General features: G+C 36.8%; 1 protein-coding gene and 1 pseudogene across 1 annotated transcript in view; both read left to right on the top strand.

Annotated features, from left to right (window-relative positions):
* Positions 1 to 12,054, top strand: part of LOC124107196 (cyclic nucleotide-binding domain-containing protein 2-like) — a 92,881-nt gene extending 80,827 nt beyond the window's left edge. Inside the window, exons 13-14 of the mRNA XM_046465140.2 lie at positions 8,231 to 8,278; positions 10,699 to 12,054. Of these exons, the coding sequence (XP_046321096.1) occupies positions 8,231 to 8,278; positions 10,699 to 10,962 (312 nt within the window). The 3' untranslated portion in view covers positions 10,963 to 12,054. The remainder of the gene's footprint in view (positions 1 to 8,230; positions 8,279 to 10,698) is intronic.
* Positions 5,052 to 6,899, top strand: LOC124107264 (heterogeneous nuclear ribonucleoprotein A1-like; annotated as a pseudogene).
* Positions 12,055 to 12,364: the final 310 nt, after the last annotated feature.

Below are 12,364 nucleotides of genomic sequence, written 5' to 3'. Positions count from 1 at the left end.
CTTACATTACCTGCTGCTGCCTCAAATTCACCCTTCCCATACATCTTTTCCTTCTTTTTTCTTGGCTTGTATTATTCTTTCCTGTCTTCTCTTTATTTATTTTTCTTTTGCTCATTTTTACTCTCCTCTCCTTTTCTGCCCCTATATAGTGTAATAGTAATATTACTAATTTCTCAACCTATTCCAGGACATTACTATAATTTTATACCTGGATTAGAGGAACTGTGGAGAATGTTATCAACAAGTTTTTGTTTTTCCTAAGGTTGATCAATACATGGCTTTGCTCTGAAGTGTCTGTAGTAAATAGTACTGGGAAAAGCAGAAGACACGTGTTGAGTGAAAGTATCAATACCTGGATGTTTGCCCAGCCTGGAGTGCTTAAGAGAGAGAAGCTCACTAAACGGTCCTTTGCATAAAAGTAGAAGTGATAATCATCCCAATAGATGGGTAGATATACAAGCAGTATGAAAAAGCAAAGGAATAAACCACCCCAAACAACCCACAACATTGACACCACAGTGGAGGAAATGTCAGAGTAAGAATTTAAAAAGTTCACAGTTAAAACATTCAGTAATCTAAAAGAAGATGTAAGGAATAAATTTAGTAAACATAGGAAAAGGAAGACTATTTCAATGAAGAGATAGAGATTCTGAAAAAGAATCAAACAGAAATCCTGGAAGTGAAAGACTTAATAAATCAAATTTAAAATTCAATGGAAAGCATCAACAATAGATTAGATCACTTTAAGGTAGATTTTCAGGCCTTGGAGACAAAGTGTATAATCTTAAAAATAAAAGTTGACAATATAGAAAAGAAGTTTAGAGACCATCATTAGAATATTCAAGAAATCTGGGATAACATAAAGAGACCAAATATAAGAATCATTGGAATAACTGAAGAACTCCAAAATACAAACTAAAGTAATGCAGAACCTTATCAATGAAATAATATCTTAAAAATTTTCAAATTCTGGGAATAAGATGGAAATCCAAATATAAGACGCATATAGAAAACCAAATAGGTAAGATCCAAAGAGATCCTCTCCAAGACACATTATAATTAAAATGCCTAATATAAAGAATAAGGACAGGATTTTAAAAACTGCAAGAAAACAATGGTAAGTTACATTTAGAGGTAAGCCAATTCAGATTTCAACTGATTTCTCAACCCAAACCCTGAAAACAGGGAAGGTTTAGAATAATATATACCAACTCCTGAAAGAAAACAGGTGCCAACCAAGATTGCTTTATCCAAGCAAATTTATCCTTCAGAACTGAAAGTGAAATAAAAACCTTCGATGATGAGCAGAAACTAAAAGAATTCATAATTACTAAGTCTACACTACAAGCCATATTCAATGAAATATTTCATCCAGAAGAAATGAAAAATAATAATGAAAACCAGCACAGAGATACAGCACACTAGAAGAACAGTTAACTAAAGGAGAATCAAGTTTGAATTAAGCATTAGAAATAAGTAAAAATGGTAGAAAATAAAAATCAACTCTATAATAACACTGAATGTAAATAATGGTCTATAGTCTCTAATCAAAAGATATAGATTGGTAGATTGGATTAAAAAATAAAACCTAACTATTTGTTAAAAAATAAAACCTAACTATTTGTTAGTTATAAGAAACTCACCTTATAGGCAAAGACATCCACACGCTGCAGGTGAAAGGATGGAAAAAGATATATTATGCACCATTTACATGAGAGTAGCTACACCTGCTTGCTTTCAGTTAATGGAAACTGAAAGCAAGCAGATGTAGCTTCTCTCATATCAGATCAAGTAGACTTCAAGTCAAAGTTAATCAGAAGAGACAAAGAAGGTCACTTCATACTGGTGAAGAGAATCATCTAATAAAAAGATATTGTAAATATTTGCCTCACACAACAGTGCAACTATGTACATAAAACAAACCCTACTTATTATAAAGAACTAAATAGACCACAATAGATAATACTGGGTGATTTCCATGCACCTCTCTCACCATTAGGTAGGTCATCTATACATAAATTAAGTAAAGAAGCTTCAGAAAAAATACTACTAATCAAATGGACCTAATAGACATCTATTGAATATTTCATTCATTCAACAACACTTTATTTTCAGCAGCACCTGGAACTTTCTACAAAATAGATTGTTTTAGGGCATAAATCAAACCTTAGCAAATACAAAATATAGAGATAATTGCTTGCATCCTATTAGCTCATAATGGAATGAAATTAGAAATCAATGATAAGATAAAAAACAATTTTAACAACTCAAGATTAAATATTACACTTTTGAATGAGAAATGGGTCACAGAAGAAATCAGGTGAGAAATTTAAAAAATCTTAGAAGCAAATGAGAATAGAGATAAAACATATCAAAATCTCTGAGAAAGTATGAAGGCAGTTCTAAGAGAAAGGTTTATAGCATTGAGCTCCTATATTAAATAGATAAAAAGATACCAAATAAATAGTCTAATGTAAACCTCAAGACCCTACAAAAAGAATAAAAAATTCCAAAATTAATAGAACAATGGAAATAATTAAGATCTCAATAATTATTATTGAGAATAATAATAATAAAAAGGATCAATGAAACAGTTAGTTCATTTAAAAGATAAACAAGATTGATAAACCATTAGCCAAACTAACCAAAAGAAAGAAAGAAAAGACCCAAATCAACAAAATTAGAGATGAAATAGGAAATGTCATCATAGACACTTCTGAAATACAGTGGATCATTAGAAACTATTTTGAAAAATTTTATTCCAATAAGCTATAATGTGTTGAAGATATTGAAAAATTTCTAGATACATATGACTTACCCAATTGAACCAGCATGGTACAGAAAACTTAAACATACTAATATTAAGCAATGAAATTGAATCAGTAATTAAAAGTCTTCTAACAAAGAGAAGCCCAGGACAGATGAATTTTCAGTCAAGCTCTATCAGACCTTTAAAAAAGAACTAATGTCAATCCTCAGATGATTCCATGAAATAGAAAAGGAAGGAACACTGCCAAATTTATTTTATGAAGCCAGTACTATGATATCAAAACCAAAGACACATCAAGGAAAGAAAACTTCAGACTAACATCCCTGATGAACACAGATACAAATTTCTTAATAGAACATCTAAAAACCACATTAAAAAACACAGTAAGGGAGCTGGGGCTTGTGGCTCAGTGGTAGAGCACTTGCCTGGCACATGTGAGAAACTGGGTTCGATCCTCAGCACCATATAAGAATAAATAAACAAAATAAAGGTATTGTGTCCATCTACAACCAAAACATACACACACACACACACACACACATTAAGAAGGTAGTACGCCATGATCCAGTGGGCTTCATTTCAGGGATGCAAGGTTGGTTTTTATACACAAATCTATAAATGCAATTCAAGTCATAAATAAAGTTAAGGACACAAATCATATAATTCTCTCAATATTTGCAAAATAAGCATCTGACAAAGTCCAGCCACCATTCATGTTTAAATCTCTAGAGAAACTAGGGATAGAAGGAGCTTACCTCAACATTGTAAAAGCAGTATATGACAAACACAAGGCCAACATCATACTGGACAGAGAAAAATGGGGAACATTTCCTCTGAAATTAGGAACAAGACAAAGATGTCCACTCTTACCACTCCTATTCAACATAGTCCTTGTAACTCTAGCCAGAGCAATCAGTCAAATTATCTCTATTTGCTAATGACACGCTCTTATATCTAGAACTGCACCCCCCCCACATACACACACACACAAAAAAAAAAAAAAAAAAAAAAAAAACTCCACCAGAAGACTTTATAGAGCTTATAAACAAATTTGGCAATGTAGCAGGATATAAGATCAACATACATAAATCAACTGCTTTCCTTTACTTCAATTGTGAATCTGCTGAGGAAAAAAAAATCAGGAAAACTATCCCATTCACAATAACCCCCAAAATCAAAAACAACAGCAACAAAAGACTTGGGAATAAATCTAACCAAGGAGGTGAAAGACCTCCACAATGAAAACCACAGGATACCAATGAAAGAAATTGAAGAAGACCTCAGAAGATGGAAATAATTAATATTATCCAAGTGGTTGTACTACCAAAAGCATTATACAAATTTAATGCAATCCTCATCAAAATACCAATGCTATTCTTCACAGAACTAGGGCGGGGGAAGGCCTAAAATTCATTTGGAAGAATAAGAGGCCCAGATGAGAAAGCAATCCCGAGCAAGAAGAGCAATGCTGCAGACATCACAGTATTGGACCACAAATTATACTATAGAGCTATCGTAACAAAAACAGCAAGGCATTGGTACCAAAACAGACACAAAAACTAGTGGAATAGAATAGAAGACATAGAAACAAATCCCCATAGATAGAGCCACCTGATACTTGACAAAGGTGCCAAAAACATACCCTAGCAAAAAGACACCTTTTTAACAAATGGTGCTGGGAGAACTGGAAATCCATATGCAGAAAAATAAAACTGGATCCCTACATCTCACCCTGCACAAAAGTCAACTCAAAGTGGATTAAAGACCAATGAATTAGATCAGAAACTCTGTAAATACTAGAAAAAAATGTAAGTTCAACACTCTAACATATTGCCACAGGCACCAACTTCCTTAACTAGACTCCTAAAGCACAAGAAAATAAAACCAAGAATCAATAAATGGGGCAGCATCAAATTAAAAGGCTTCTGCACAGCAAAGGAAATAATATAAAGCATCTAGAGAGAACCTACAGAATGGGATATCTTAGCCACCTACTCCTCAGACAGGGGATTAATATACAAAAATATATGAAGAACTCAAAAACACCAAATAAAACAAATAACCAAATTAATAAATGGGCAAAAGAATTAAACAGACACTTCTCAGAAAGATGAAATATAAATGACCAACAAATATATGAAAAAAACATTCAACACCTCTAGCAATCAGAGAAATGCAAATCAAAACTACTCTGAGATTTCATCTCATTCCAGTTAGAATGGCAATTATTAAGAATACAAATAATAATAAATGTTGATGAGGATATAGGGAAAAGGGTATTCTCATGCATTGTTGGTGGGACTCCAAATTAGTACAACACCTCTGAAAGCAGTCTGGAGAATCCTCAAAAAATTAGAATGGAAACTATATGACCCAGCTATCCTACTCATCAGCATATATCCAAAAGATATAAAATCAGCATACTGTAGAGATGCAGCCACATCAATGTTTATAGCAGCACAATTTCCAATAGCCAAGTTATGGAATCAACCCAGGGGCCCATCACAGATGAATGGATAAAGAAAATGTGGTATATATACACACAATGGAGTTTTACTTAGCCATAAAGAAGAATGAAATTATGACATTTGCTTTCTGCCCATGGACACTGCCGAGAAAGCATCGTTCAAGTCTCTATCCCTGCTGCCATCATGTCTAAATCAGAGTCCCCTAAAGAGCCCGAACAGCTGTGGAAGCTATTCATTGGAGGGCTGAGCTTTGAAACAACTGATGATAGTCTGAGAAGCCACTTTGAGCAATGGAGAACACTCACAGACGGTGTGGTAATGAGAGACCCAAACACCAAGCGTTCCAGAGGCTTTGGGTATGTCACTTATGCCACTGTGGAAGAAGTGGATGCAGCCATGAATGCAAGACCACACAAAGTGGATGGAAGAGTTGTGAAACCAAAGAGAGCTGTCTCAGGAGAAGATTCTCAAAGACCAGGGGCCCACTTAACTGTGAAATAGATCTTTGTTGGTGGCATTAAAGAAGACACTGAAGAATATCACCTACAAGATTATTTTGAACAGTATGGGAAATTGAAGTTATTGAAATCATGACTGACCGAGGCAGTGGAAAGAAAAGGGGCTTTGCTTTTGTAACTTTTGATGACCCTGACTCTATGGATAAGATTGTGATTCAGAAATACCATACTGTGAACGGCCACAACTGTGAAGGGAGGAAAGCCCTGTCAAAGCAAGAGATGGCTAGCGCCTCCTCTAGCCAAAGAGGTCGAAGTGGTTCTGGAAACTTTGGTGGTGGTCGTGGAGGTGGTTTTGGTGGAAATGACAATTTTGGTCATGGAGGGAACTTCAGTGGTCGTGGTGGCTTTGGTGGCAGCCGTGGTGGTGTTGGATATGGTGGCAGCGGGGATGGCTACAATGGATTTGGTAATGATGGAAGCAATTTTGGAGGTGGTGGAAGCTACAATGATTTTGGCAGTTACAACAATCAGTCATCAAATGTTGGACCCATGAAGAGGGGAAATTTTGGAGACAGACGCTCTGGATCTTCTGGTGGTGGGGACCAATACTTTGCCAAACCACGAAACCAAGGTGACCATGGCGCTTCCAACAGCAGCAGTAGCTATGGCAATGGCAGAAGGTTTTAATCCTGCCAGGAAACAAAGCCTAGCAGCAGAGGAGAGCCAGGAAGTGACAGGGAAGCTACAGGTTACAACAGATTTGTGAACTCAGCCCAGCGCAGTGGTGGCAGAGCCAAGCTGCTACAAAGAAGACATGGTTCAGACAATACTCCTGGGTATGGGCAAAAAGACTCGAAGACTGTATTTGTGACTAATTGTATTACAGGTTACTTTAGTTTCTGTTCTGTGGAAAGTATACAAAGGCTTTTAATGTAGACTTTTTTTTTTTGCACCCATGCTTTGATTGCTAAATGTAATAGTCTGATCATGATGCTTTAAAAAAAAAAAAGAAAGAAAGAAATTATGACATTTGCTAGTAAATGGATGGAACTGGAGAACATCATGCGAAGTGAAATAAGCCAGACTCAGGAAGTCAAGGGTCAAATGTTTTCTCTCAGATGTGGGAGCTAGACCAAGGAATGGGGAATGAGGAAAGAAACACCATGAAAATAGAAGAGTGATCAGTGGAGTAGAGGAAGGAGATTGAAGGAAAGGGATTAGGGATGGGAAAAGAGAAGAACAATAGAATGCAATTGACCAAATTAGGCTACGTACATATATGAATATGCCACAGTGAATTTCACCTCTATGTATATCTATAAAGCATTACTTTAAAACAACTATAAATAAACAGAAGGAACACCAGTAGAGGAAAGGGACCAGGGGGAGGGAGGAGGAGAGTGAAAGTGGAAGCACTGGAGACAGAATTGGAGCAAATTGTATTTCAAGCTTTTATAATTATGTCAAAATGAATTCTAATAATATATATATAACGAATGTATAATGAATTCTAATATTATGAATAACTATAATGTACTAATAAAATTTATACACATGCACGTATATACACACACATAATATTGAGATATATTAACTGAGAAATAATTACAAAATTTTCTTCTTTTTGACAGAACCTATATTTTTTCAAAAAGAATATTAGATGAACCAACCTTTTTGTTTTATAATCACATAATGCTTACTTTGAAAAGTTTTTCCCTCCCCAAACCTTTGCTTAATAGACCTTAGGGCATTTAGCTTCTGGGTTCAGGCTTTTCAAACTGGCTTGTAATTTCCTGCTTAATTGAGGTGTTCACTTTCCTGTGTCAAAGTGAAAGCTGAGTATTAAACACATGGTTACCAACGTCTGCCCTGTTCTCGGCTTCTTCACTGAAGAAAAATGTATGAATATTTGTCTCTTAAGTTAAGAAATAAAAATCATGTATGGGTCGAAAGTAAGAGTCATACATATTGATAACTGAGTAAATGGGGATTATTTTATATCATCTGCCCTCCTGAATGAGAATTTTTCTGTCTTACAAGTCCTAACCCTAGTCCAATAATTCCCACAAGTAATACTCATTCAGTTTTGCCATTAGAACAAATTTCTTAAAGCTTAACAAAATGGATTACTTTCTTTGGTTATGTTAAGTGATGTTTTAGTTGGTGATGTAGTTCATTTCCTGTGAAGATTTGATTCTCAGATTCATATGGATTTTAGAGTACTCTCACATGGTTCAGTTCCCACTTTATTTGACTCCTAAAGAATCAAGTGTAGGTCCATCGCTACAGTGGAATTACTTTTTAAAAATCGTGTTTCTTGGGCTGGGGATGTGGCTCAAGAGGTAACACGCTCGCCTGGCATGCGTGCGGCCCAGGTTCGATCCTCAGCACCACATACAAAGATGTTGTGTCCTCCAAAAAACTAAAAAATAAATATTAAAAATTCTCTCTCTCTCTCTCTTTAAAAAAATAATCATGTTTCTTATTTGACGTGCCTTTGAAGTTAAATGATTTGAGTTCTCTTTCAATTACAGGGCTTGGAAGAAACAGTGGGAAAACCTTGTGATCTTCATTTGTGCTTGGTAAGAGCATGTCATTTTTCCAAAATGATGTCTGGTCATTCTTAGAAATGCCCTATGCTATGTCCATTTAGTCAGCACACAGGAGCTCACGGACAGGACACAGCACTCCTAGCAGCATCCTATGTGTAGAAGTCCCAAGAGATTCACAGAAATCATAAAACTTCTAGTTCAAAATTATTGAGATATTTTAAATAGAATTTCAAATTTTCGAATTTGCCTTGGATTTCTTTCTTTCTTTTTTTAAAGTAAATACTTTTTTTTCATGTGCTATTTTCTATGTTACACATATTTGGGATTTACCCATGTTAACTGAAACTTTATGTAGAGTTTCCTAGGAGTAGTCCTTTAGGTTCCCCTCACCCCTTCCTGAGATTCACAAAAGTTTTCGAACACATAGAGTAGGAAGGAATCTTTCAGGAAGTTTGAAACTTGCATAGCCAGAGCCATCCCTGTGTTTGTACAACCGATAATGAGGAGGTAAGGAGGTAGCTGCAGAACTCTTGGCTACAAGGCCAGTCTCTGTTCTCCTAGCAGCCATCAGCAAGGAAACCATTTGCACTGGGACAAAGGAAGAACTCAAGAGTCACTTACATAATAAGAGACTGCAGTCCAGGCAGCATCCAACTAAGAATACGCCATTTTCCTTTTTTCAAAATCTGAAAGAAAAAAAAATTGTTTTTTTTAGTTTAGTCTAATCCACTCCTGCACTGCTGTAGAAAGTATTTTAGAGGCTCAGGATCCTATGTTAGGATACTTTGGCATTGAATAGAATCAACTAAGAAGGAATACAAGTTGCAAAACAACAAAACAACAAAAAATCTTGACAAACCTTAAGGAGACAGAAATTTTAAATAATTAAAGAGAGATGAGGTCTGATGGGAGGAAGTGACTGGTGCTGTGTTCATTGCTGAATCCCTGGCACACTCGGACCCTGCAAGGGCAAAGTGTAAACAGAAGTCAGAAGCACAGAACCTGAACCAACAGAAGAGCAACATCTGGACTGGAATGCTATGTCCTCCTGAGGGAGAATTCACAGTTAACATCAGAACCATACTCCATGTCACCAGCACATTGTTATATATCTACCTTTTTTATTGATTAATTAATTTATTTTAATTAGATATATATGACAGCAGAATGCATTTTGATTCATTGTACACAATTGCAGCACAACTTTTCATTTCTCTGGTTGTACATGAAGTAGCGTCGTACCATATGTGCAGTCATACACATAGATAGGGTAATGATGTCCATGTCATTCCACCATCTTTCATGCCCCCATGGCCCCTGCCCACTCCTCCCTCCCCTTTGCCCCATCAAAGTTCCTCCATTTTTCCCATGCCCCCCCCATTATGGATTAGCATCCCTTATCAGAGAGAACATTTGGCCTTTGTTTTTTTTTGGATTTGGACAATATCATGCTTCACTTCACAACTCCATCCATTTACCTGCAAATGCCATAATTTTATTCTCTTTTAATGCTGGGTAATATTCCATGTGTATATATACCAGTTTCTTTATCCATTCATTTATTGAAGGGCATCTAGGTTGCTTCCACAGTTTAGCTATTGTGAATTGAGCTGCTATAAATATTGATGTGGCTGCGTTATTACAGTATGCTGATTTTAAGACCTTTGGGTATAGACCAAGGAGTGGGATAGTTGGATCAAATGGTGGTTCCATTCCAAGTTTTCTAAGGAATCTCCATACTGCTTTCCAGATTGGTTGTACCAATTTGAAGTCCCACCAGCAACATATGAGTGTGCCTTTTCCCCACATCCTCGCTGACATTTATTGTTGTCTGTATTCTTGATAACTGTTGGTACATAAACCATGTATGATTTGTCCCATTTGGCATTCATCCTTTCTTTTGTTTTAGATTTTTTTTCCCCTCCACTCATACTTTCTTTTCTTGGTACTGGCCATGGAACCCAGAGCCTCACACATGCTAGGCAAATGCTCTACCACTTAGCTACATCCACAGTTGTTTATTTTCAATTTTTTAAATTTTTGAGACAGGCTCTTGCTAAATCACGCAACCTGGCCTCAAGCTTTCAATTCTCCTGCCCCAGCCTCCTGAGTAGCTGGGATTATAGGTACACATTACCACACCCAGTTGGCATTTCTATTTTCTAAATTAACCCTTTTGCACTCCTTATGTAGAATCTTATCTCTTAAGGTATTGACAAGGAAGGATATCGGAAGTAGAAGGACCCAAATGACCTTACAGTTGCCACCTGGTTCCCAGATTAGGTAGCTCAGTCCATAGCTCCTCCTACATTCAACACATTCATGATGATTGATTAGGCCCTTACATGGGTGGGGCAAGTTAACTTTTTCAAGTCCATGTTTGATCCGGCACTACATTTCCTTTGTGTATTAAATAACTAAGCATTCCATATTTTTTTTCTCTCTTCTAGATTAGTGAAGGAGCAGAATGCATTTTTATTCCGAAAAACTTATTTCTAGCAGAAGCCAGCACTGAATTCAGGAGAGCAGTTTTGGAGCTGGTGTGTCCTTACCCCACAGAGGAGGCCATTCAGGAGCACCTGACCACACAGCAAGTGTGGAATGAGTACAAGGACAGACTCCTGGCACAGCACCCGAACACAAGAAGCAGGGCCACTGGCAGAGCTCATTTTTGTTTTTTAAAAATATTAAAAGACATTAAAAAACACAAGTGAAAGTTCATTTCAGTATGCTCGAAGACCTGCCTTTACGGAGATGAGGGCACAGGATATATATATGCAGTGCTGCTCAAAAAGATGATGTCACAGTCTAATTTGCTCAGAACTGTATCTTGGTAACTGTTACACTGGAAAACACAATTGAAACCTGAGAAGTTGTACTGTTATTTTTCATTAAATGATGTGTTCAAGATTTAGTTATCCAAGAGGTTTTAGTTCACATTGGATAGTGTGCTCAATACATTTGTTAGTAATAAAAGCAGGCTAGAAAACTGACTAATATGATTGCAATTAAAAATATGTGTGTGTGTGTGCACATGTGTGTGTTTACCACATACAAAATGGCACAAGAATTTAGCAATGGTAAACTGAATGGAAGTTTTTTTTTTTGTTTTTTATTTTTTTTTTCTTTTGTCAGTACTGGGGATTGAACTCAGGACCACATGTGTACTGGCAGGGACTCTACCATTGGGTTAAATTCCCAGTCTCCAAGTTATGCATTTTTGTGTTTATTTTTTTTCTTTTTTGAGTATTTCTGTCTTTTCAAGAATATTATACTAGCAAATTACTCTTTTAATCAGAAAAATAAAGTCTTAAAAAAATCCTGGTTCGGGGCTGGGATGTGGCTCAAGCGGTAGCGCGCTTGCCTGGAATGCGTGCGGCCCGGGTTCGATCCTCAGCACCACATACAAAGATGTTGTGTCCGCCGATAACTAAAAAATAAATATTAAAAAAAAAATCCTGGTTCTTCTTAGGCTAATGTTTCCATGATATAAACTTGGAAGACTGAAAAATTAACACAGTGAATAAAGAGGGAAATGATCCTGCAGGGAACTTCACATTATATGAAACCTGTGTCTTGTCCTGGGAGAGTTAAAGATGGTACAATGGTTAGATACTTTAGTGGATGTTTGTTCATGCCTCTATCCCAGGTACCTACCTCTAATTTCGGCTCTCAGGCACTCTGGCAGGACAACAGCATCTCGCCCCCAGTGCCCACCCTGAGGGTTCTCCAGGAGAAAAGCTCAAGCAGAGTAAGAATGGGATTGGATGGATAAACGTTCCAGCCTTCCAATCTTTGGTGGAATGTTTCTAAGGTGTTTTCAACACAGTCCCTCAAAGGGTCCAATACTAGTTACCTGTGCTGTGTAATAACTTCAAACAGTGATTTAAAATAACAAACATTTCTTATTTCACAGTTTCTGTGATCAGGAACCAGGGAGCCAGCTGGCTGGGTGGTTTTGCCTCTCACGAGGCTTTCATTAACATGTCAGTGAAGGCTGCTGTCAACTAAAGCCTGATTCAGTCTGGAAGGTCCATGTCCAAGCTCTCTTCTTCCCATCGGCAGGAGGCTTCAACTGAGAAAACTTCGCCTTGCCACATGGACCCCTTTGTAAGG

Source organism: Marmota monax, unplaced genomic scaffold (assembly GCF_021218885.2).
Source record: "Marmota monax isolate L192 unplaced genomic scaffold, Marmota_monax_Labrador192_F-V1.1 WCK01_AAM20220418_F8-fsc00025, whole genome shotgun sequence".
Lineage (NCBI taxonomy): Eukaryota > Metazoa > Chordata > Mammalia > Rodentia > Sciuridae > Marmota > Marmota monax.
This window is presented reverse-complemented; position numbering and strand designations above follow the sequence as displayed.